This window comes from Sinocyclocheilus anshuiensis, unplaced genomic scaffold, assembly GCF_001515605.1.
Source record: "Sinocyclocheilus anshuiensis isolate Anshui unplaced genomic scaffold, SAMN03320099.WGS_v1.1 scaffold278, whole genome shotgun sequence".
Taxonomy (NCBI): Eukaryota; Metazoa; Chordata; class Actinopteri; order Cypriniformes; family Cyprinidae; genus Sinocyclocheilus; species Sinocyclocheilus anshuiensis.
Genome location: NW_015546072.1, coordinates 619,280 through 645,320, shown reverse-complemented (window position 1 = coordinate 645,320; position 26,041 = coordinate 619,280). Strand labels below are relative to the sequence as shown.

The window sequence follows — 26,041 nt, the reverse complement described above, 5'->3', positions numbered from 1 at the left end:
AACACACACATATCTGCAGATATCCCACACTACCTCGCTCCATCCGTCATGAGTTTTGTCCAGATTTAGGAATGAACAAGTGACCTGCATCAAACTGACCAAGCACTCTGAAGAGTCCCAAAAATCATGACTACTTTCAGAGCAGTTTTATTACAGGAACTGGAGTGAGAAAAGCTCCTCTGAAAGTGGATGATTCATACTTTCAAATTTCAAAAAGTTTGAAATTGAGGTGAATAATATATAGTATTATTTTAGTATTGTTTTATTAATGTTTTGAATCATTTTTCATTTTCTGTTTTCATTTTTAATTTTAAAGTTGTAGTCATTTTGATGTGTGCTTTTGTCCTTTTTCGTAGTTAATTATTCAAATTAATTGATTATTAATTTAATTAATTGAATGCTATTTTTAAATGATTCAAAATAATTCAAATTATTGAAATATTATTGCCTGCAAGCATTTGTAGTGTATTTATTTATATATTTATATTTACTTAAAACATTTCTAAATATTTACTTTTTTATACTTAAAATATTTATAAATATTTACCTTTTTATTTTAATATTGGGCTGAGAAATATATATTTTATATTGTTCACTTATTACATATACATATTTAAAATATCTCTCTCCAGATAATGTTACAGTGATTTATTCATTTGTGGCTTCAGTATATTTCAAAATAGTCACTTAATGTCGTTTTAATAATATTATTCTTTCTACTTTTCTCACATAGAATAAATGGGTCTGTATACATGAGAACATATAGTTGACTTTATATTTTTTGGAAAGGGGGTCATCATATTTAGGGGTTCCTAGCCCAGACTTCCCATATATCCAAATTCTTCTGAAACCATACGGTTGCCTGAAAATCGTGTTGACAAAATGTTCATTTATGGCTGAATTATCTCTTTAACTGGTTTCCATTATACAGGCAAATATTCCGCGTCTCCAAGCGCCGAGCTCCTCCTGTCAACTCAGTGTTTACATCTTTCTCTCTCTGCTGCTCAATCGCTTCTCCTCCATCCATTTATTTTCCAGCATGTGCGTGGCGAGCGTCAGAGGTAGGCACCTGTTTAGGTATGCACAAACCATCTGGCTCATTCATCAGCACTCGTTAATGAAACGACTGAACACGACCCAAACTCTGTCACAGTATGAAGCCTAATAATGTATATAGCCTGTTAGGCATGATGAGGTGACAGCTATTTTTATCAGAAAAGCCACATAAATAAAGTCTTTTATTAAACTGATATATAATGGCTAGGCCCCCCACTAGTCCTTCCTCGTGTGCTTTGATAAACGATGGACCTTTGAGAGTTCGACCAATGAGACAACATAGTGGCTAACTAACTAACATTAGTGTACTATTTCCCCATTGGCTGCGACCATACGATTAAGAAATTGCCTAATAACTGCTAATTAATTCCCAGTAGGCACCTATTATATACTGAATGTAATAATCTTAAATCAGTTTTATCTGCACTGTGTTTAAGGGCCAACCCTATGCCAAATCAAGAGAAGGAGAATATGTTTCTAATGAATAAGCGTCAGATCTACTGTATGCGGTGGTCTTATTTTCTCACTGGTCCAATTAAACTGATCTGAGTTCAGTCCCTTCTGTGTGGCTGTAGCAATAATGAAGGTTTCGGTGCTGCCATTGTGACCCTTGAGGAATGTTATTAAGCAGTGGTCATATTCACTCATTACTGGCCTCTACCCGAGGGGTTTTACACCTTTTCTCTATGGCAAGACCAGCCATGCCACCAACCTTGTTAATTCAAGATCAATTTGAGAAGATGTGTTAATTTCGCTCTCTGCCAGAGTCACTTTACCATTGTCGCTTTACCAGTATTATGGTTAAGACTAATATATGGCTTTTTTAAAGGAGTTTCTTATGCTCTCCAAAGGCTGCATTTATAAAATAGAGTAAAAACAGTAGCATTGTGAAACATTAAAAAAATGTAAAACAACTGTTTTCTATTTTAATATATTGCATATATTAAATATGAATAATATATTTAATACATTTGAAAATGTAATTTATTCCTGTGATGTAAAAGCTACATTTTCAGCAGCCATTACTCCAGTCTTCATTGTTACATGACCTTTCAGAAATCATTCTAATATGATGTTCAAGAAACATTACTTATTATGTTATTAACATTACTTATTAAAACAGCTGTGCTGCTTAATATTTCTGTAGAAACTGTGATATATATATTTTTCACAATTTTTGATGAATAGAACATTTCAAAAGAGCGGCATTTATTTCAAATTGTTTTTTACTGTCACTTTTAATTATGTAAAAGCATCCTTGCTTAATGAAAATATTTATTTCTTAAAAAAAAAAAATAAATAACAACAATAACAAAAAACCCTTACCTGACCCCAAACTTTTGAACGGTAGGTTTATTGTAGTAGTAGTATTATTATTTGTAACAATTAATTCAATAGGGAAGAAAGTTTAAAAGGTACAACTACATTGTGAGTTATTTCAATGTAAATTCAAATTATAAAAATTACAATTTTTGGTAGCACTTTATTTTACAGGCCTGTTACTCGTGTACATACTATGTACTTATTATAGTAATTACAATAACTAGGTACTACCCCTAAACCTAACCCTACCCCATGTAGTTACCTTGCAGTACTTTCTTAGGTAGGTACGCTATAAGTACACTGTAAGTGCATGTAAGTTCACGTACTGTAAAATAAAGTGCAACCAAATTTTTTGTTGAAAAGACTTGCATGGCATATTATATCAGCATTATATATTTTATCAGTTGGTTGTTCATTTGCATTTGATTAAGATTATATGATGCAGATATAGTTGCATTTAATTGGTAAATAATAAAAATGGCTGTACATATAATTGTTACATTGGTTAAATTCCTCTGTTACATGTTTAAATCAAAGTGAACCCTTTTTAATTTATGTAAATAACAGTAAGTTGGTAAATCATGTAATGTAAGAGAGATAGGTAAATAGAGGCATCTCCCCTCTTAGCATCCTCCAGAGTGGCATTTGTCTGTTGAAAAAGCCTTGAAAGCTTCCACAGCATTGATGCAAATTCCTTTAAGGTGAGTGGAGTGCTATGAAAGTTTAAATACATGCATTGCTTATCTATTCCACAGCTCTGTCACCTGATGTAAAGGCAAGTATTTCATTATAAGAGGGGAAAAGAAATTGCCGGCCGATAGGCATCGGTAGATTAGGGGGGCGAACATAACAATAAATTACGCAGTGTTTGAAAACATACACAGCCATAATTAGGTGGCATTTGATATTAAATGAGGTAATAGGATTGACTTATTTATCTCCCAAACACCCCAAAAGTTCCATTAGCGTGTGGAAAAATGAGCTGTTTGAAATGGTAAGAGCGCCGGAGCTGTGATCAGATTTGACTAAGCCCCCCTTCGCAAAGTTGAAAGACTGGCTTTTTGCTCGGAGATCACCGTGCCCCGCTGGGAGTTTGGGAAGGGAATTGGAGATCAATGGATTTACTGGGTAATCAGTTCACTCCAGGCCTGACGGGCGAAAAACCCGAGCACCAAGACTATTAACTAATCATGTCATTACGGTGACCGCCACCAACCACGCCTCTGTACTCCGACTTCCCCTGACCGCCAGCCACTCCGAACAGAGAGCAGATACAGGAATGTTGTTGAAGTGGAAAACAGAAGAAGCATGCACGCAATCGTCGCTTTTACATCCTGCTCGGGCTCCCAGAGTGCTGGTTATTTCCCTCTTCCTCTCCGGTTATTATGCTGTAAAGGTTGAACCCGATGCAAATTCAAAACACGGGAAATAAGATGAATTACTTCTCCCCAAAAAAAAAAAAAATCCCTGAGAAACTTTCCCCCATATCAATGTATTTATGTTTCCGCACTGCTAGCGTCACTCATGACTGCAGTCGTCCCCTGTGAGCGTACGCGCGCGTGTCTGGGTGTGTTTTACACTTAAAATATGCATCGCTTACAAAGGGAGTCTGTTGAATAAATGATAGTCTACATCTTAGAGGCGTATCTAGGTGAAATCAGGATGGATCTCTTTTTGTTGCCGCGCTCAGCTGGGAGCGGCGAGAAACAACTCGGGTTGCTTGTACGAATGTGTGTGTGTGTGAGTGTGTTTATAAATACGGAGCTTTGTTCATTCATTTATAAGGCCGCGGCTTGCCGAGGTTGGGGTTGCTTTGGGGAGCTGCGGGTGCCGGGGGTTTTGCTAGTACAGGGTGAGGCGGTGTGTCGGCAGGTCCCTCTGTGGTAAAATAAGAGCTGTCATACTGCTCTCGGGGTGCAGCGAGTGCCTGTCAGGGAAGACTGATTGCCTCCACGGAGCTGCTTGATCCCTGGGACCCGGAGGCTCGCTGGAGCCATCAGCAGGTGTCTAGTGCTGCTGCTTGTTACTGCTTTTGTGAGTGTTATGACAGGAAGACCGTCACTGTCTGCTCTGGCGAACAACACACAATGCGATGGCTTCCCTTGTTTACTAACAATTTAGCTTAGCGTAAGTTACCTCTAATTGGCGCCGCGAGTACGAGCGCGAAGTGGCGAAATAAAAACGGGACCGAGGAGCTTCAGACTTGTCAGGGGCCGAGCCTAGAGGGCTAATGATTTAGCCCAAGTGATGGGGGTCCTGAGCACCAGCTCGCTGGCTGCTATTTCTGTGAGAGGTGTCATCCAGACAAGGAGAGTGCACTCTTGACAAGACACAGAGTCAAGGGCAAACAGAGCACTGCTGCTGCTTTATTTGACAAACTGCAGTGGAGGTTAAGAACTGGGTGTGTTTGAACGAACTCGCCACTTGGAGGGCGACCATGAATGATCAATGTCTGTTGGCCTCTTAACAAGAGTGCATACGCTCTCAGGGAGCCGTCTGCCAGGCTTTGGAATGGTGTTCGCTCTCATTAATGCAACGCAAGTCTGATAAAGACTGCACTCTTGTCAGCTCGGTTTGCTCAAAATAAGGACGTGAACAGTTAGCAAACGTGTTTCAGTTTAGCTTCATGAAACTTAGACAAAAAGTACTGTGGTATTAATATGAAAATTGAAAATGATGGGAAGTTCATGTTTTTTTTGGGCAGTATGTTAAACTTTGAAGTATATTACAGTAACATTTACGATAGATACATGAATATGATAATCAAATAGCACCATGATATAAATAAGAGGTCCTTTTTTTTTTGCACACAACTTTTCATTATAGTAGATGTGAAATGAACTTATGGATATTTTTCCTTGGCATCGCTGCTCATGATTGCTTGTTCGGTCTCAGTTACTTTGATTGATATTGAAAATGTATATTTGGTAACATACAATTTTTTTGTTTGTTTGTTAATAAAAATGAACATGGATGATCTTCTTATTTGCAGATCATGCATGTTTAATGTTTGCATCAACTAGGGCTGTGCAATATATCAAAATTATCGAAATATCGCAAATGTACATATCGCAATATGCATATCGCTACGGCTTGCAATATTTGGGGCCGTGAACAAAAGACAAAGTGAAAATCACTCACTGCTCTTACCTAAATAACTTTTGTAGCTTAAATAAGAATCAGTGCATATTGAATTCATAGAGTAAATACTAAGCAGTGTTGTATTTTTCCTTTTTATTATTCAGTTCCTAAACTCATGTTAAAATGATTACACTAATGTTAAAATGACATTTTTATGTAATGCTAGAGTAAAACACTACCATTCACTTTCAGAAGTTGTTGTAGGGGTGCTTTCTTCTCACAAAAAGTGAAACATGTATGCTAGTTATATTAGAATCAGAATCAGAATGAGCTTTATTCACCACTTAAGTGTGCGCAAACACAAGGAATTTGTTGTGGTTTTACAGGAGCTCTTGATACATACATACATACAAATAACCATATATATATGACACAAGATAGTTATAGAAGTTCACAGAACTGACTCAGCTACAGCTGAGTAAAACTGTTTCATCTGAGCATGTGGCACTTTAAGCATTATCATATCGCATATCGAATATCGCATTATTTAATGAGTTATTGCATTTTTCTTCAATATCGCACAGCCCTAGCATCAACTAAACTTTTTTATTGACTAGCACTGTCTAGTTAGCACCCCAAAACAATTACTACTAATAATAATAATAATGACCTCAAAAACTGACCTCAACTTATCTGTAAGAGTGAGCATCTTCCGTGAGGAAAAAAAATTAAATACTTACCCCACAGAAAGTCATACAACAATGTGAAATTGAGTAAATGATGCCAGAATTTTTATTTGGGTAATATTATCTTACTGTCTTTTGAGCAGGCAGAAGGAGCACATCAATAATATCAATCAATCAATCAATCAATCAATCAATCAATAAACAAACAAACATCACTGTCCTTCATGGATCAGTACTTTTAACACACAAGTACATAAAAAACTTTTACTCAAGTGAAATTTAGAAATACTTAAACGTTTATTGAAGTAATATATTTTATTTAGGTATCTATTTTTTTTAACCCAATGCCAATTTTTCATTTAATGATCCAGAAGGGTGCTCACGGGCGCCCCTTTTGTAACGACATTGTGCACTTTTGCAAAGCCTACCCTGGTGCTTTCATAGTTCACGCAGGTCTGCGACCCATCAGGTATGCAAAGGCTGAAGGCATTTTTGACATTTTGAAACATAGACCTGAGCCCTGCTACACCACAATGGGTGACAGCTCAATTGTTCCCCAGTACACAGCGTGGCATGTCGAAGTGAGCTCTGCCAGCTTTTTGTCTAAAGCAGGTGCATGGGTCCTGACCATGTTCTCTGATGTTTCAGGACTAATCAGTTTAAAGAGTTTGAGAGTTTAAAGCTGTGGCATGCATGTGAGACCTTTCTGCTCGCCATTTCAAGGGCAGCTGCTGGAAGAGCTGTCTGCAGTCCTTTGATCACTTGCTCCGCAGCTTGGCTTCTCTTTCACGCTCCCCCGCGCTCCTGAGGTCCCGGGTCTAGCCTGCCTGCTGGCCCGCCAGTGCTGCTGTGGTGGCGTTTGCGCTCTGGAGATCAGAGTGGAAGAAGAAGGTGGGGAGGAGAGATGATGGATGAGAAGGCCTGGAGCGAGGTGATGGAGAGTAGCATGGAGCGAGAAACAGTCGCGGATGGAATATATGCTGCACTGTGGGTGTTCGTAGATTGTGCTGGCAACAGCCGCAGTTAGAGATGTGTCATGTTCATTTTATAGAATATTCCTTGATGAATGAATTGACTTTATATATTTTTTTACTATTATTTGTCCATTTGATCTCATAGATTTGAATGCCATTTTAATGGCCCAATTAATTAAATTTTATTTTATTTGAATATTATTTTATTTGAATATTTTATTTCATTTCATTTTATTTAATTTTTTTTATTTTATTATTTTGACAGCAGGGAATATGTATTGGGTGTAGCGAATAGGTATAAGAAATAGGCTTATCAAAAAGCTTATTAAAATTCTTCCATTTTATTTTGTTACTCAGGGATTATGGGTTTGAAGGCTGTGTGTCCGGTCAAACTCATAATATACATCTAAACTATATTTTGGTGCATTTTCAAGTTTCAACTGTCACTTGATAAAAACCTGCTAAATTAGACTGATGCCAACATGTGCAGGTTGTGTGAAATTCCCTTTAAAACCATAAACAGAATTATACAAGGTAAATGAAAAATGAAATTATTGGCTGCTGTGAGCCATTCAGAAACCATATGCTCAACTACAAAAAAAAAAAATGCAATTCACATTCATGCATTTTATTATGCCTTTGTAAAATTACAAAAAAAAAAAAAGTCATGCATTTTATTATGCCTTTGTAAAATTACAAAAAAAAAAAAAAGGACTTTTTGGTAAAACTTTACAAGAAGGATCTTTTCATTAACATTAGTTAATGCAATACTTTAGCAGCATTTAAAGCATCTAGTTAAAAGTTCTTAAAAGAAGAAATTTCTTCATATACTGATACTTTAAGCTGTATAAATAAATAAATTAACATTAACAGATTAAATATGTTGTTCATTTATAGGTCATGCCTAATGTGAACTTAAGTTAACAAAATGAACGTTATTGTAAAGTATTACCCAGGGTTGTTTGTTTTTTTTTGGTACGTTAAACAATTTTTGTCACTATTTGATGTTCAAAGTAAAATCTGTGTCGTGACGTAAAGCCAGACAAGAACCACTGTGCAAAAATCCTTTTTTTTTGGTCAAATTTTAGGAATGTAGGAATGTACTAGCATACAGATAACATCAGAGCTAACAGACATGGACTGAAATCTTCAAAAACGGTTTTGATAGAACAGGATTGTTGCAGTCACACATATCTGGCTCAAGCATTTTTCTGTATTCAACAGTACCTTTCAGATCTGTAGGTATTTGAACAACCTTTTCTCTGCAGAGCACCTCTGTGGTTTCCAAAGGGCAAAGCCATAAGCATGAAATGAACTGGATTCCTCACATCCCAGGGCAAGGCCAGAACGGCCGGTCCCTGTTCTGAGCACTCTCTCCCCTCAGAACATCTCCTCTCCTCTGTGGCATGCATGGAAAGCCCTGACCTTTTCATAAAGTTGAGCACTTTAAATATTTAGGTTTGGGTTATGATGGATCCTTGAAGTGCTAAGCATGTGCAAAGCCTCTGATTAGCATGACTTGTCAGCTCGCCAGTGTTGAGCATCACATTGCTCTTTGTTTGACAGACGCACATTTAAACAAACACGGGTACCTGTCGGCAACTGTGCTGGTAGTCTGTTTGCGCGAAAACATGTAGTGGAGAGGAAAACCACTCTGCTAGCTGACAGTTAGTCTAATAGCCTCTGCTGTTCTTCTCCTTCTCTCTTCTCCTAAATGGGGTTGCTCATGCAGTACATGGCACAGTGTTAAGATAGCCCAGAGTGGGCTGGACTTTAATGTGATAGGAACAGTGTATAAGTGCCAGAGACTGTTACTCGGCTTGTTCTTCAGGCTTGACCTGTGAAGAACCACTGGTGCCGATATACTGTGAAGATAGATAGCTTCAACACAATGACTTTCATGGGCACCGTCTGAATGTTAAAACTGGCCTATGTATACTTCAAATCCATTAACACATTTATTGATATATCATGTAAGACTGATATAAAATGATCATTAAATTTGATTTGGTGTATTTATTTATCGCACAATCCGCATTTCTTAATATTATGGCTAAAATGTGTTTTAATGTCACTATTATGTATGATCTGTCTTTAAATGCAAGTTATTTAAAGTGTACCTGAAGTATACTTGCGATAGTTCCACTTTAGCACAATAAAATATACTTCAGTTGGACCTCAGCACTGCTTCTGCACAATTAAAGTGTATTAAGCACAAAATTAGTTGTTCCAATTTACCAGACTTTAGGTATATCAGTTTAGTATGTTAATGGTTTAACATTGTTAACTAGATGTTAATGCTTTAATGTTCTCACATTCTTTCTTTACATATCCAAAAATATGTACTTCACCAGTGAAAAACATACTTTTGTGAATTGTAACTCTATGCATAGAATACATGCAGATATTAGCAAACAAGCACAACATGCAGGCAAACACGGCTGGAGGCTGTCAGCGAGCTGATTTCCGCTGGACTATATGGAATCTGTAAATATATGGCTCATAATGCGTGTAGACTGATCTTTATGCAGAGGAAGAGCCGAGTCAGCAAGAGTGGTATTAATGCATGAAAAATGAGCCGCGCAATAAGACTGAAAGACCACATCACACCGGGCTTATTAAAATAGAGAAGCCTGCTGAATTACCTGCCTGACACTTAGTATTTGTCTGGAAACATTAAAAGACTGGAAACTCAGTGAGGACACATTAGATATTCACTACTATGAAAAAGAGGCTCAGGTTTGACTTATTACCACGTCTTGTCACATAGTGAAAAACCGAGACGAGGCTCAACGGTATTACACCTGTACTTTTTGATTGATGACCTGAATGGGAAATTTTACTTTATTGACACATTTTGATTTTCTACTGTTCTTTGCAGGTGTGCATCCATACTGTATGCCCAAAAGTTAGAGATTCTACACTGACATTGATAAACGGAGGTACTTAAGATATATGCTCTTAACATCATAGGTGGACACTAACGGAAGTTATTGAGGTGTTTACTAGGTAATTTTACAATGTATCTACATATTCTCTCCTGAAAAAAAAAAAAACCTCGACCCAGTTTCAAATTTGCACTTAACACTTCCCTGTGGCTCACGTTCTCATTCATCAAGCATGTTTGTCTCACTGACAAGCTGCAGACCACCGCCTGAATATCAATATCAGCTAAGACAACGACAGCAAGCACCGGGCGAGTAACCTTCAGCTAAATGTCATTCTGCTTAATCCTATTTGAAAATTAAACATTGAAAAAACCTTTAGCGTCTTCACTTCTTCCTCCCCGACCCTCGCCTTCCCTCTCTCTTGTTCATTTCGGCACGTCCCTGACATTTGTAAATATTGTGTTTTCCATGAGTTCTTCATTATTTGTTATTTGTTTGTAGCGCCGAAGTAAAGACTGACCAGAGATGAGAGACTGAGGCCGTTTGACATTTGCCTGGGTTGTTTCCTTCTGGCGCTTCAGAGTGTGCTCATATTTCCTGTGAATTAGTGTAACATTAGTGAACATTAGTGAAATTTCATGGGCAAAAAAGGTCTATTGTTTGACTGTTGTCAATGGAGTAACTACGGTGGCCCAGTAGTGCACAACGTAACGAAATTAAAAAAGCAAACATAAGCTCACAACACAATGCAATTGAAAAAGCAAACATACGCTCACAACACAACGAAATTAAAAAAGCAAACAAAAGCTCACAACACAATGAAATAAAAAAAACAAAAACAAACATAAGCTCAAGCTCACAACACAACGAAATAAAAAAACAAAAACAAACAAACATAAGCTCACAACACAATGAAATTAAAAAAGCAAACATAAGCTCACAACACAACGTAATTAAGCCACAACACAATGAAAATGCTCCCGACCACGAAAACACCGATATTTCCTCGAGACGCCACAAGAAATTCTCAGTAAGTGATTGATTTTGTGTAATAGATTTTTAAATGAACGTGTTTTTACTGAATGTTTTGATATCCTGGTAATCTTAATGTATCGATTCATGAATTGAGCAGAAAATAAATCAATATTACTTTCGATTTGGACAGTTTAGCTCTGCTCTTGCGCACAATTGCCCGTTTCTGCAGACCAACTGCCCCCTAGTGTTCGGGAGCATTTACGTTGTGTTGTGGCTTAATTTCGTTGTGTTGTGAGCTTATGTTTGCTTTTTTAATTTCGTTGTGTTGTGAGCTTATGTTTGCTTGTTTAATTTCGTTGTGTTGTGCACAACTGGGCCACTGTAAGTAACAGTGTATGAAGCACAGTTCACACTGAAGTCATTTTAAATTTGTCACTTGATGGAGTTTGGTTTCCTTGCTACCATTGTCATTGGCTTGCTTATAGTTGTGGTCTAAATGACAATTAATATTGAGTAATGTCGATTTGACGGCACTGACACTCAGATGAGAACATAACTTGAACTGAATTGTGCTAAATAATGATGACATTGTCTTCTGTAGAGCTGCTTTATTGTTTAATCAAATTCGTTCATAATTCATGAATTTTGCAACATCAACACAGCTGTTGAACTGAAATGAATCAACACTCAAATGATTGGAGCTGAATAAAGACACTGCTGTCTTTAGTAGAGTTGCTTATCGCTGGATTGAACTTGTTTTGTAATGAATGAATTTTACACAGTTATAGCTGAATTAAATCAACACTGAACTGACCTGAACTGAATAATGACACTATTGTGTTTGCCTTATTTTTGACGTTTGCATAATTATGTTTTACTTTCCTGTGTTATACTGTGAAGCTGCTTTGAAACAATCTCTGTTGTATATAGCACTATAAAACGGTGACTTGACTGGATTGAAACAGTAATGCATCAAAATTTTGCTAACTGAAAATATTCAGCCAAAACAAACAAACAAAAAAAGTAAAAAATAAAATAAAATGAATGAATTAATAAATAAATAAAATTAAAACAAACAATCAAACCTGGATTGAAACAGTAATGCATCAAAATTTTGCTAACTGAAAATATTCAGCCAAAACAAACAAACAAAAAAAGTAAAAAATAAAATAAAATGAATGAATGAATAAATAAATAAAATTAAAACAAACAATCAAACAAATAAATGAATGAATGAATGAATGAATGAATGAATGAATAAATAAATAAATAAAGTTTCTCCGATGCCACGGTTTCACTCTGTCAGCATCCATGTCGTGCACAAAACGTCGATAAGCTACAACAGGTCTACAACCAAAAATATACTAGATTAGCAATATATAATTTTTTATTACCTGGAAAATCAAGAGGCAGCTCACTGATGGAAAAAAAAAAAAAAAAGACTACGACATGATTTATCAACAGCATATCCTGAACAGCATACTGAGTTCAATTTTGTAAATTTAGTAACAAAAACTTAATTTTCTGTTTCAGTTTTGTAGCTAAATATAAACTTTGATTCCAGTTTCTGTGTTTTGGTACATACATACATACATACATACATACATACATACATTACATACATAAAGTTTGGTGCATCACTACTTTCAAACAAAGAAACATTTTGTTGCTCAACACGGCAAATCCGTGTGACCAACTTGTACCCATTGCGAAATCTCTGATTCTATTGAAATAACTCAATTTCAACTTTGAACGTTTGCAGAACATTTGTTACACTCCACCAATGAAAGACGGCTTATGAAACAAGCCAGTTGGACTAGTGTCATCTCAAGGTCAAGGCCTCCAGCTGAGACACCTGAAAACATGCTGAAAACAGTAAATATAGATAGACACACAACTTTACTTTCATATAAAGAAAGGAAAAAATGGCAAATAGTATTTCTTCCTAAATTCCTTATCGAAAATTTGATGTTATGTATTAGTTATAATACATCGTTGTCTGTTGTACAGTGTTCATTTTCATAATTACAACTTGATTTCTCATATTTGCAATGTAATTTCTTGTTATTTGGGCATTTTATCTCATAATTGTGTCTCCGAAGACATTGGTGCCCCAGGGCCTTTCCCGAGGACCGCAATCCTTCTATGCTACCAGTGCAGGAGAAAAAGAAAGTGAGAGACGACAAAAAAATAAATGCGCAAAACCCACACACTCTCATCTGTCGAGCTGTTGCTGTCAGGTTCAGGCCCAGTGGTTCTGTTAAGGTGACTCTGACAGGAGGAAAGAGACGCCGCTCTGATAGGAGACATGCCCGAGAGGGCACCATGCATCAAACGCACATATTTACATAAACAAATCCTCCCCATATAGACTGTAATTACCAATGTGACACAGCCATCCATAGAGGAGAAAAGAGCTTGTCTGATAGCGACACATTCACAGTGACTGAAGTGGAAGCTCAATCAATGCGGCCACGTCGCTATAGCTGCTTTATGTGCACAGACCAAGTCCTTTGATAGGCTTTTGTACCATTACTGAATATATGGACACTATACATCATCATCTGAAAAGGTGCCTTCACCTCACACAGAGAAAGATAAAAGGAGTGATGCACACACTTTATAACAAACACAATTGTGTGATGTTGAAAGATGCTCTTTGCGGTTAGGAAATAAGCATCGGCATACAGATGATGGCTGTGATTGGACACTATAGATTATCCTCTCTTTTTACACCCCCCCCACTTAGCACATTACATTTTATCACAGAATGCTAGTCCTTTTGGGTTAGGAAAAAAAGTAAAATACCAGATATTACAACTTTTTGTAAATGCGTGAAGATATTGTGATCAGAATTTTGTGCTGTCCAAAAATAAGAAGTGATTATTTAATTGACATACACTACCGAAAGGTTTGGAATAATTAAGATTTTTAAAGAAAATTGAAAGAAGTCTCTTATGCTCAACAAGGCTGCATTTACTCAATCAAATATACTGTAAAAACTATAATATTGTAAAATGTTATTACAACTTAAAAGATGTAATTTATTCCTGTGAAAGCAATGCTGAATTTTCAGCAGCCATTAGTCCAGTCTTCAGTGCCACGTGATCCATCGGAAATCATTATAAGGAAACGTGTGACAAATATGATGAGTTCTACAAAATATTACTCAAAATATCAAACATGGTTTATATCCATAGACTGGATGGAATCATAATCTGAAGCTAATAAAAAAAATGAGTGTTCATCATACACTGTATGATTTTCTGTGAAATCTGTCAACTCCGACTGGCCAAAATCCGAAGACTGCAAATCTAAGCAAAAGTTGTGTAGTTTATTCCAGTCTTTAAGTTCCAGGTTTATTCTTCTAATAAAGAAGCCCGTATACCCTGGCTACTAGACGTTGATTAATGCCAACCAAACAAATTGGAACTGGTGATTTCATCCAACTCTTGCATTTTTGTGTGCAATATGCATCAGAAGTGATAAACACTAAACAGACATTGGCAGTGCTACCTGATACAGCACGAGTATAATGTTGTTATTTTTCACATCTTTGTATACTCACTATCACCCACAAGAGATTGACTGTGAAGTTGTAAAGAAGTTGTATGCTTAAGGAAGATCTGTGTTTTACCAGTGTTTTCTAGAGTTGGCTTAACACACATTTCTGTTTTCTGTGTTTGTGAAATGCAGGTGGGAGATGCAAGATGCTGCAGCACTGGAGGATGAAGAGAAGATTTTAGTGGATCAGTTAAAGAAAATATACTTTGACAACAGCCAAGAAACATAGCAAAGTCCCAGTGACTATATAACAGGAGAAACAAATGACCAGTGTAAAAAGTGTATGTACTGTAGCTACTAATAAGACTGTTAAAAGTGGATGTGCTGTGGATGTGAAATGACAGTTGCAGATCAGTAATAAACAAAAAACATTGTGAACTCTAATAAATCACAAGAAGGGTTTGATGAAATATGACTCCAACTCTGAATTGGATGCATGCACAATTGAAAACTGTACTCCACTGATGTGTTAAACAAATGATCATATAACAGTTATGAGGAAACTGATTTTGGAGTATTACTTGCTGGAAGGGGAAAGTTACAGGAGGTGTTCTTTAGTTTCAGTCAGTCAATGAATGTAGAATAAAAAAAACAAATGCATGCATTATCTACACAAAATATGATTATTGGAAAGAGATTCTTAACAACTCTTAATATAATCCGGGAGACCTTGTGGACTTTAAATGAGAAGTCCAATAGTGCTTTTTGAATGCAGAAGTGTTTGCTGAGGCATAATGACTGTTGTGTCATAGTACAAAAAAATGACTGGCTTAAATATGTTTTTTTTTTTTAAATTTTGAAATTGTTTGTATTTTTCTCTTTTCTGGTTTTATTTGAACTTTAGTTAAGGTTTTAGTATTTTTTTTTTTATGTCTATATAGTTTTCATTACTTTTTTTAAACTTAAATGTTTCAGTTATTTTAGTTCATCAAGACAAACTAAATAAAAACTATACTAAATGAAATGTCACCATGGAAACTAGCAGAAATAAAACGAAATTTATAATAAAATGACATCCTTTGAGAAAATGTACTTTTTTCTGTGATTTAACAACTTTTCAACGTGGCAACGTTATGTGGATTATGTTCTTATTCTTTTATTATATTTATTTTTTTCAAAAGTCTGCACTTCATTCAGTGATTTCACAGTGAAATATACACTTAGGGTGACCATACGTGCCATTTTCCCAGGACGCGTCCTGGCCAGGATTTCTATATTGCCTAAAATATCTAGGTTTTGGCTTTGTTTGCGTGTGCAGACCGATCGGTGTATGACATCAAAGTACCATACAGACGGTTATGCTTTCGAAACGCTCTCGAGGTACTTTGATGTCAAACACTGATCGGTCTGAGCCGCACTGCTTTTAAGTCGAACACACCTAATATGTACGCGTAATTGCATCGCTTTGACCGTAGATCCCACCTTCTCACACGCCATGATTGGTCCATTATGTACAATGCTTGCATGTTATTGGTCAAACTACTCTTCGATCATTACCTTCAGCAAGCATGGAAACAGGAAGAAACAAAGCCAAAACAAATCCTGGCCAGGACGCGTCCTGGGAAAATGGCACGTATGGTCACCCTAATATACACTGCATGTGATAATTATTGATTAATTCAAAGACGTGAATTTCCTTTTAGAAGATTGAAACGGTATTTTATGTATAGTACAAAAAAATTATATCAAAAACATTATTAGCTTTAGCTTATTGCCTGTTACTTTAATGGAAACGATTGCATATCATATGTATCCGTACGTTTAGTACAGCTCCTCTGTGTCTGTGAAAAGCGGCGCTGTCTGTTTAAATCCCGCCAATCAGCTGGAACTTGTGTAACACGCTTCCGTTTCCGAGGAGACGGAAGTGTGTCTTCCTGTTTGGCAGAAGGAGGAAGCAGGATGTGGGAAATCTCACATGTGCTTGTTGTTATGGTACGTGAGCGAAGCGACATGCAGGCAAATTCATATTTAACTCTAACTCTCCCACTGTCTTCGTCTAGCTCTTCAGCAGGGTGATCCGTATCGCTGTTTTAACTATCTGTGCTTTGTGAAGTTTTGTGTCTCCCATTTGTGTGATGAGTAGTTGTTTATAAACACTGGCTGGGGTCCATGCAGGGAATCCTTTACCATGTGTACATGCTCCGATCATGTCGCAAACTAACAGCAGATCTCTGCTTCCATTGTGTTTCTCGAAATGCAGACACTGAGGTTCAGGTGCATGTGAGTCTCTCACTTCAGCACGCTTGCTTTTAGACCTGAAGCAAGCTGTTAGCTTAATGCTAGTTACCACCATAAAGACATTCTGACCGGTCATTGAAGTACGATTGGATTCAACTCAACGACTTTTACGTTTGACTGCTTGCACACGAACAGATCAGAACGGTAACATCAGAAGCTGGAAACTTTAAAAGCTACATTGCCCAACAAGTAAACACTTTCTCTGTCAATATTTATGTATTTCTTAATTTTTTAAAAAGTCAGTATATAATCAAATCATTATTAATGGTTATTTGCACTAATCAAAATTACATGTAGTTACCTATCATTAAATACATTTAATATATTATTATATTTTTGGTCAGCTGTTTGTCACAGGACAAGTGTACATTGTCCCAAACATTATTGATTGTTATTGACAGTATTAATATTATTGAAACATGATTTAACTGATAAATCGAAACGTAATATGCATTATAATATGTCATAATCATATGTTTTAATGTTTTGTGATTGAATTGCAGAAGTTGTTTTAAAAAGCTTTTTATTTACTATTTTGGTAACTCTTTAGAATAGGGAACACTTATTCACTATTAACTACGAATTCTCCCTCAATAAATTCCTAATTTGCTGCTTATTAATAGTTAGTAAGGTAGTTGTTAAGTTTAGGTATTGGGTAGGATTAGGGATGTAGAATAAGGCATTAATATGTGCTTAATTACTACTGATAAATGGCTAATATTCTAATAATATGCATGCTTATAAGCAACTAGTTAAGAGACCCTAAAATAAAGTGTTACCACTATTTTTTATTATTTTAATGATTTGTGACACCTCTGTAGCAGTTTGACACCAGTATAATATTTGAATATTACTGCTTTATAATTTAGTAACGGTTAATAGTTACTGTTGATATTACATTATATATTTTTTATAATGCATTAATAGAAATTTCTATCATGCTTTATATGCATTCATGGTAATGAATTTTCAGGCAAACTTTTTGTGATGGAGTTGTTACAATAAAGGTCATAGCATTGGAAGCTTGTTTGTTTGTTTGTGTATTCATATGTATTTATTCTTGATCAGGGTGACATGCAGTAATATTTCTGTAGTGGTGTGTCCATGCCTGCCAGAGCCAGCATCTTCCTCTTCTGTTTAGTTTGGATAACTATGGCCCAGCTCTTGGCACAAGAAGAAAAAGAAAAAACTACTGCACTAAAAGGTAAAGCCAGCAGTTATGAATACACACTGTGCGTGAATATACATAGAAATAGAAATCAATACAAATTAAATCACACATTTTTAAGGGGGATGTTTTGTGTGCTTATTACATTTTTAAATTTAAAACATTAATTCATTCATTTGTTTTCTAGATTTACTGTCCAGGATAGATTTAGACGAGCTGATGAAAAAAGACGAACCTCCACTGAACTTTCCTGAAACTCTGGATGAGTTTGAATATACCTTCAATGAGCGTAAGACCTTTCGCTTGTCTTTACTCTAAACATTTTTAGACACAATAAATGATTTCACACTGTGACATAGTGTCATCTAGACCATCAAATAGCGCTTGGCCTTGTACTTTAATACCATGATTTTGTATCTTGTCTGTGGTTCTGAAGGTTTGAATGCATTAGAAGTGTGCAGAGGGTTTCATTGGATATTGACAGCAGGCAGCAGGCTGTGATAGCGCTGTCTGTTTCAGAGTCTCTGGAGTCTGTGGCAGCTGAATGGACAAGTTGTGCATGCTATGGGCTGTCAGTGGCTTACTCAGCCTTGTGCTCTGTTTGACGGCTAGATTTGCATAACCTTGCTCCTCTCTCTAAAACGCCTCCTGTTAGCGTCTGGAATACCTTATATCAGTCTCTCAGTGAAGAGTATCACTTTTATTCGATTTTATAAGAAAGTTTCATTTTGTAACTTCTTTTCCCACTCTCTGAGATGAATGTAAAATGGCCATTGAGCCAAAGAATAGTTCTGAACATTAGCTTTTTAATGCAGGGTTTTTGTCACTTTGCTCAAATAGGATACAAAATAGGGTCTAAGGTCAGCCAGTAGAGTGCAAAGCATTTAGAAAATGTTAATCGTTAAACTAAACATTATACGAGCCAAATGCAGATCTGTGTAAATGTGTAAATATAGTTTAAATCCTTGATTTGAGTGATGTTATTTTCTAGCAATAATTCAGAGTGGATACAAAAAAGTCAGCTAATGAGTGCATCGCCTTTAGAAAATGTTGATGGTTAAACTATATTATATGAGACAAATACCAACTGGACATATGTAAATATAGTTTAAAACCTTGATTTGAGTGTTGTGATTTGAGTGAAAATTATAAAAAAAAAAAAAAATATTATTATTACTATTATTTTAGTAATTTGTAATCATTTATAAGATTTATAAGTAAAATTCTGTCAAGATTTCTTGCAGTTTTTGCCTAAATTAGGTTTTAATTAACTAGGGATAGATAAATATTTACAATAAATGAAAGTAAAATATTAGTTTAATTTTAATAATTAATTTCAGTAACTCTGGTAACAGGGTTAAATGGTAGAGAATGGGACATCACAGTGTACCCTATCTGTGGAAACTGCTTTTTAATCTTTGTGCATTTTTTCTCTCCTCTTCTTCTTCTTCTTCTTCTTCTTTTTTTTTAAAATCAGTGATCTAATGAGATAACCCTACAAGAAATACATATGCATTTGAAATTAATGTTTTTTTCCCCCTTCCCAAAATCATGTGGCATGATGACTTTATCCCAGTCCGCCTTCAGCTCGTTCATTACTGGAAATCCAAGGTTATGTATACCTCATTAAGCTAAAAATTGAGAAAGCATGCTAATTATGCCAGGTTAAAGCAGGGAGAATAAGTTGAAGGGGGATATTCCTCAGAGAGCCTGTGTTATGAAGACGATGGAGCTGAACATCCACTGCATGTTGGTTTCATTAGATCCCCTCTTCCTTCTGGTAGTAGTGTTTCTCTTCACCCCTTTGTGAATGCATAATTCATTTTTAAAGGTACTTCCTTTTTTTTTACACTAGCGCATGCTATCTCAATTCTCTCTCTCCCTCTCTCTCTCCCTCCCTCCCTCCCCTTCCACTGTCTCTCTCATTCTTTCTCTAATTCTCTTCCCATCCTATCTCAAAGGAGCGGCCATGCTTTCGGAGTTCATTGTTGATATACGACCTTTTAGTGGTACATGATGTTGAACAGCTAACGATGAAAGCGAATAGTGTAATACTCTCCGAGTTAGCCATGTTGGATTTATCACCTGCAAACTGTGCAAAAAGTGCCGGAGCTTTGAGAATGAGGGGAATGAAAGTGCTTATGCAATCTTTTATCTTCAAAGCTGTTTTTCTTTTTGTGGAGCTATGCACTAGGCTAGGGTAATTGCAAAAGTATGAGGCCCCTAGGCTATTTGGGTTAAGTGTGTATGCTTTGAGTATTTTAACTTCACGCATTGGCAATCAGAGAGGTCACTATTAGATTTAACACTGGTTTTAGGCTTCATTGTTCCTCTGTGTCAACAGTAGAATAGATGGGTCTATCTTTCTTAAAAATCCTTTCAGAAATGTTGCAAACCAGTTTCTGTGTTTATGTTATTCAGTGTTGTATTGTTTGGTGGAATAGAATTGTATTAATAGGAATGTTTGGTGCCCTTACAAAAAGTAAGGGGAGTACTGTTCATAAATTTGGGATCTGTAAGAATGTAAGAAATTATTTTATTTTATTTTATTTTGTTTTGTTTTGTCTTATTTTGTTTTATTTGATTAATAAATGAATACTTTTACTCTGCAAGGATGCATTAAGTTGATAAAAAGTGTAAATTTCATTTTATATAATTGCTGTTATTTTGAACTTTCTGTTTATCTGTTTAATAATCTTGTAGTATGTATCATAGTTTCCACAAAAATATTAAGCATCACAATTGTTTTTAACATGAATACTAATAACCAAATCACCAACTCAGCATATTAGAGTGATTTTGGAAGGATCAATAATAAATACAATAAATTGTATTTTAAAATAAATTAAAATAGTGAAAACATTGAAAAAATTATTTTAAAATGCTATAATATTCTACAGTATTAATGTTTTTGTGGGATTTTTGAACCATTCAATCAATCAATCAATCAGCAAGCAAGCCTTGGTAAACGTATAAGAGATTTCTTTTAAAAAAACATTAGTTGCGACCCAATTTTTTGACCAGTAATGTATAAAAAATGGTACTGTACCATGTAACATGTAATAACATGCATTGATATACAATATATACAATTAAATAACACAGTTAATAAATGCTTTAAATTTTAAATATTTAAAAGTAATTGTGGGTAGCAATGTTTCAAGTATGGCTCTCACTCACAAGGGGCTAGCTAGTTTGGGACCAAATGTCAATATATGGTTTCTGATCTACTTATTTTGCCTTTAAACGAAAGAAAGTTATTTTTTAATGACACTAACGTAGGGAGCAGGGTTACATGGTTGAGTTGGACGAATGTTGTGTGTCAGTGCTACAATATAGTATACATTGATTAATTAAGAAACAAATGTTGTCCAAAAAGTGGATGGGATTGCATATATGTCAGTCATTCAGCCCTTCCCCTGAAAACTCCATTAGTCCTAACCAAGCAGGGTGTTGTTGTTTACCTCATCCACCTCAGCAGCTGTTTCGCAGCATCAGTACTTGGCAAAAGCCAGGCCTCATTGTCCAGCCTTGGCAGAACAGTGGCATTCAAGTGGGTCACTTTGAATGAAGTCGGCTGGCCCGCTCTCAAACGAGCCCCTCAAAGGATGCTCATAGGAGGGAACAGTTGCAGCGGTCCAGCCACACTCACGCACGCTCTCAGATCTCTGGTGGCTTGAGGTACAGTGGTGGAGAGACCGCTATTGCAGCACCAGCTGTCTGAGGAAGGCCTGCCAGACGTCCCAGAAGGCCGAAGTAAGGGGGACAGGCGAAGCGTTAGCCGTTCGCAGGGCTTGTACCTGCCAGATGGGGGGACGCCAGCCAAACGTATTTAATTGCATGAAGGGGAATGATGCACATCAAGCAGGCCTGAGGTTCTGAACTGAAGGTCACAGCCTGACAGGACTATGGACGGCCCTCAAGGCCTCATATACTAAGGCTTTCAGTGTTTCAATGGATCCCAACTACACTCTTAAAAATAAAGGTGCTTCACGATGCCATAGAAGAACCTTTTTGTCTAAATGGTTCCATAAAGAACCTTTAACATCTGAAGAACCTTTCTGTTTCACAAAAGGTTCTTTGTGGCGAAAGAAGTTTCTTCAGATTACAAAAACGTAAGAAAGAGATGGTTCTTTAAAGAACCTTTGACTGAATGGTTCTTTGTGGAACCAAAAATGGTTCTTCTATGGCATCGCTTGAAGAACCTTTTGAAGCACCTTTATTTTTAAGAGTGTACTCATTGAGAATAGCTTTGGCTGAGGTGTTTGATGCTCCTCAAACTGCAGGTGCAAAATGGTTGGTGAATGTGAAGGTAAAGAGTGATTCACTTGAATTCAAGCCTGCCAATGTTGTGCCCTTGCTGTGAAAACAACAAGGCTTTCATGTGTGCCATGGCCAATCAAAGACGTCTTACTTTTATGTTGGAAAACGTTCTTTTTTTTGTTGGCTCACAAAGGCTTTGGCTTCATGCCGTCACTCACGCTCCACTTCAAGATACTCTGCACTAATATTGTGCTTAATATTCCCTTCATCTGCTGTTGAAATGGAATGGTGGGAAAAATGTTATAGGGAGGTTAAAGATAATAAAATTAATAGCGTCCAGTCTCAGACCCAAGCAGCAAATGCCGTGGACCGTCTTTCTTAATGGGTTATAAACTGTTTGTTTATGGAAGCCCTTCTACATAAACCAAATTGAGGTATTCTTAAGCTCTCAAAGGCATCACTTTTTATGATTTTATTACAAAATTCTACAGTTGTGTATTTTTTTTTTCCTTTCCTGTAGATGGTCAGTTGAGACACACACACACAGGGGAGCCATTTGTCTTCAACTATAAAGAGGACCTGCATAGATGGAACCAGAAAAGATATGAAGCGCTGGGAGAGGTACTGTTGATAATTAAAAAAAAAAAAAAAAGTACATAAAAATGTGATATTGTGTTATCTTTACAAATCAGTTTGGGAAATTATGTATGCGGTAATTCAATATTATAGAACATCTTTGAGTATTGATTTATTTATTTATGCTACCTTTTAAATGTTTGGGCTCAGTATTATTTATTTATTTATTTGTTTGTTTGTTTGTTGATTGATTTAATTTTTGTTCAGCAAGGAGGCATTAAATTTACCAAAAGTGACAGTAATATAATGTTACAAAAGATGTATATTTCAAATAAATGATTTTCTTGAACTTTCTATTCATCAAATAATCCTAAATAAAAATGATCACAGCACAGCTGTTTTCAACATTGATAATAATAAGAAATGTACTTACTTGAGCACCAAATCAACATATTAGGAAGATTTCTGATGGATCATATGACACTGGGACTGGATTAATGGATTCAACTGAAATAAATTACAATTTAAAGTTATATTAATATATTATATTAAAATAGAAAACATTTATTTTAAGATGCAATAATTTCACAATTTTATTTATTTATTTTACTGTTGTATTATCAAATATATTCAGTAAGAGACTGCTTTTGAAAACAAATAAAACAAACAAAAAACTTACTGACTCCAAACTTTTGAATGGTAGTGTATGCATGCATTTATTTATTTTATTTAGAGTGAAAAAAATATTTCAAGGTCAAACATACTTTTTTAAAAACCACACAGCACCACCAAAGTTTAAAACCATTTATCTCAGTGGTGTATTGATATTTGAGTAGGCCGTTATTTAAATCACATGATTTTCACATGGACCATTTTTAAGGTGTGAACGTGGTTTTTCTGATACATTATAGACTGTCTTTCATCTTTTTGTGGTTGTTGTGTTTAGTCTGAGTGAGCTCTGATTTACAGCACTCTTAACTGTTCACACCTTCACGCTTTACCAACCACTACTCCTTCCAACCCCCTTCCACTGTCACGCTGCAGGGCTGTGCGCATGTTATAAGCTTTAAGGTTTTTGTTGATTGTTCATATTTTGATGTGTATCACATATTGGCTTATTAGACTGTGTGTGTACTTGTGTGTGCCTTCAGGAAAGTTTCTTTTTCTGCTGTAGCCTGCATGTGGCTTTGAAAGTTCAAATGCAGTTCACCGAGTCTTAAGTTAATTTGCGTATACATGCACTTAATTATCTTTGTTCATTTACGTCTGTATTATTTGGCTTTATTTGTAGTGCATATTCGTTTGATGTTCAAAGGAAAGAGATTGACTCTTTTAGGATTATATGAGCGTTTTATTTCTGGTCCAGGTATGATCCTAAGAGAAATGGCCCTTTAAGAACAAAACAAAACAAAACAAAACACTTCTCTTCTATTATCACTGCGTATCTGTTTACGTGGCTAAAACATAAAGCAAACGTTTCAGAGCTGAACAGCGGGTGACCAGATTTCATGAACTTCTCTTGAGTGAATTCAAAGTAGAGTGGAAGTGAAAGCAGGTTGGATTTTATTATATTGTTTTGAATTTTAAAGGATTCGGTTGAGCAGGTTTAGATGATTTTGTGATGTATGTTTGCAATATAGATGCATATGATATCAAATCACTGGTGTGGCACCTGATATTAAAGCACTTTTTATGGTAGCCTGCATTCATTAAACAGGCTAGAAAGAAAATAGTTATACCTCATCCCTTAAGTCATTTCTAGCTACCCTGCAAAAATAGATTGGAGGTACAAAACCATACCAATGATGTTGTTTGTTGTTGTAAAGTTCAACAACACAGACTTCTGTAGTATCATGCTCTTACAGTCAGTCTTAGTATAGTACAATTTACACCAATATTTGAAGGAAAAAAAAACCACTTTGCAGCACTTTACTTGACTAAAAATGTTTTGAATATTCTATGAAATACCATAGCCATTTACTGTAGCAATGCATTTATTTATTTATTTATCTGCCATATGAGCTTTACATATAAGTGCAGAAAGTACTATTACACTGGTCTTGTTAAAAAATTTGAAATGGAGGCCATATTTATTTTTTAAAAGATCCATTGGTAACTTTTCTTTTCTTTTATTTTCTTTAAGAAATGTGACGTGGGATTGGTATAAATACATCATATAAAAATAAATACCATGGTTTCTGAATATGTTAATCACCATGATATATAAAAAATAAATTCTTAAATAAATTCTTAATCATAATTATTTAAAGAAAATAGACCTATTTCTCTCCTTGAATGCATATTTCGTTTTTTTCTTCATTATAAAGAAATACAGAGTAAAAAGTAAAAGTAAAAAAATTCAATTATTGATTGTTTTTTATCATTTTCACAAGGCATTCAGCTACCAGTGATAATGTAGTACTCTCAGCTTTGTTAAAGGAATACTCCACCCCAAAATGAAAATTTTGTCATTAATCACTTACCTCCATGTCGTTCCAAACCCCTAAAAGCTTTGTTCGTCTTCGGAACACAATTTAATATACTGTATTTTGGATGAAAACCGGGAGGCTTGTGACTGTCCAATTGACTGCCAAGTAAATTACACTGTCAAGGTCCAGAAAAGTATGAAAGACATCGTCAGAATAGTCCATCTGCCATCAGTGGTTCAACCGTAACGTTATGAAGCAACGAGAATACTTTTTGTACGCGAAGAAAACAAAAATAACAACTTTATTCAACAATTCGTCTCCTCTGTGTCTCTCCGCATCACCGTAGCGCCTTTTTGGAGAATAACCACTGAACGCAAGAAGCGTACGCTATTCTGTGTCAGCCGCGACACAAGGATACGTTTTCTACGTGTATTTACGATTTGAACGAAAACAGCGCATCCGTGCAGCGCGGCTGACACAGAATAGCGTACGCTGCTTGCGTTCAGTGGTTATTCTCCAAAATAGCGCTACGGTGATGCGGAGAGACACAGAGGAGACGAATTGTTGAATAAAGTCATTATTTTTGTTTTCTTCGCGTACAAAAAGTATTCTCGTCGCTTCAAAACGTTACGGTTGAACCACTGATGGCAGATGGACTATTCTGATGATGTCTTTCATACTTTTCTGGACCTTGACAGTGTTATGTACTTGGCAGTCAATTGGACAGTCACAAGCCTCCCGGTTTTCATCCAAAATATCTTAAATTGTGTTCCGAAGACGAACGAAGCTTTTACAGGTTTGGAACGACATGGGGGTAAGT

The 26,041-nt window shown here is 36.0% G+C and overlaps 2 protein-coding genes across 2 annotated transcripts in view; both read left to right on the top strand.

The window, feature by feature from the left end:
- The window catches only part of LOC107699712 (uncharacterized protein KIAA0825-like), a 136,384-nt gene extending 121,073 nt beyond the window's left edge, over positions 1 to 15,311 (top strand). Inside the window, exon 20 of the mRNA XM_016501047.1 lies at positions 14,680 to 15,311. Within this exon, the coding sequence (XP_016356533.1) occupies positions 14,680 to 14,776 (97 nt within the window). The 3' untranslated portion in view covers positions 14,777 to 15,311. The remainder of the gene's footprint in view (positions 1 to 14,679) is intronic.
- A 1,093-nt stretch (positions 15,312 to 16,404) lies between these two features.
- The window catches only part of LOC107699675 (protein FAM172A-like), a 59,261-nt gene continuing 49,624 nt past the window's right edge, over positions 16,405 to 26,041 (top strand). Inside the window, exons 1-4 of the mRNA XM_016501011.1 lie at positions 16,405 to 16,479; positions 17,854 to 17,989; positions 18,141 to 18,242; positions 22,737 to 22,837. Coding sequence (XP_016356497.1) covers positions 17,890 to 17,989; positions 18,141 to 18,242; positions 22,737 to 22,837 — 303 coding nt within the window. The 5' untranslated portion in view covers positions 16,405 to 16,479; positions 17,854 to 17,889. The remainder of the gene's footprint in view (positions 16,480 to 17,853; positions 17,990 to 18,140; positions 18,243 to 22,736; positions 22,838 to 26,041) is intronic.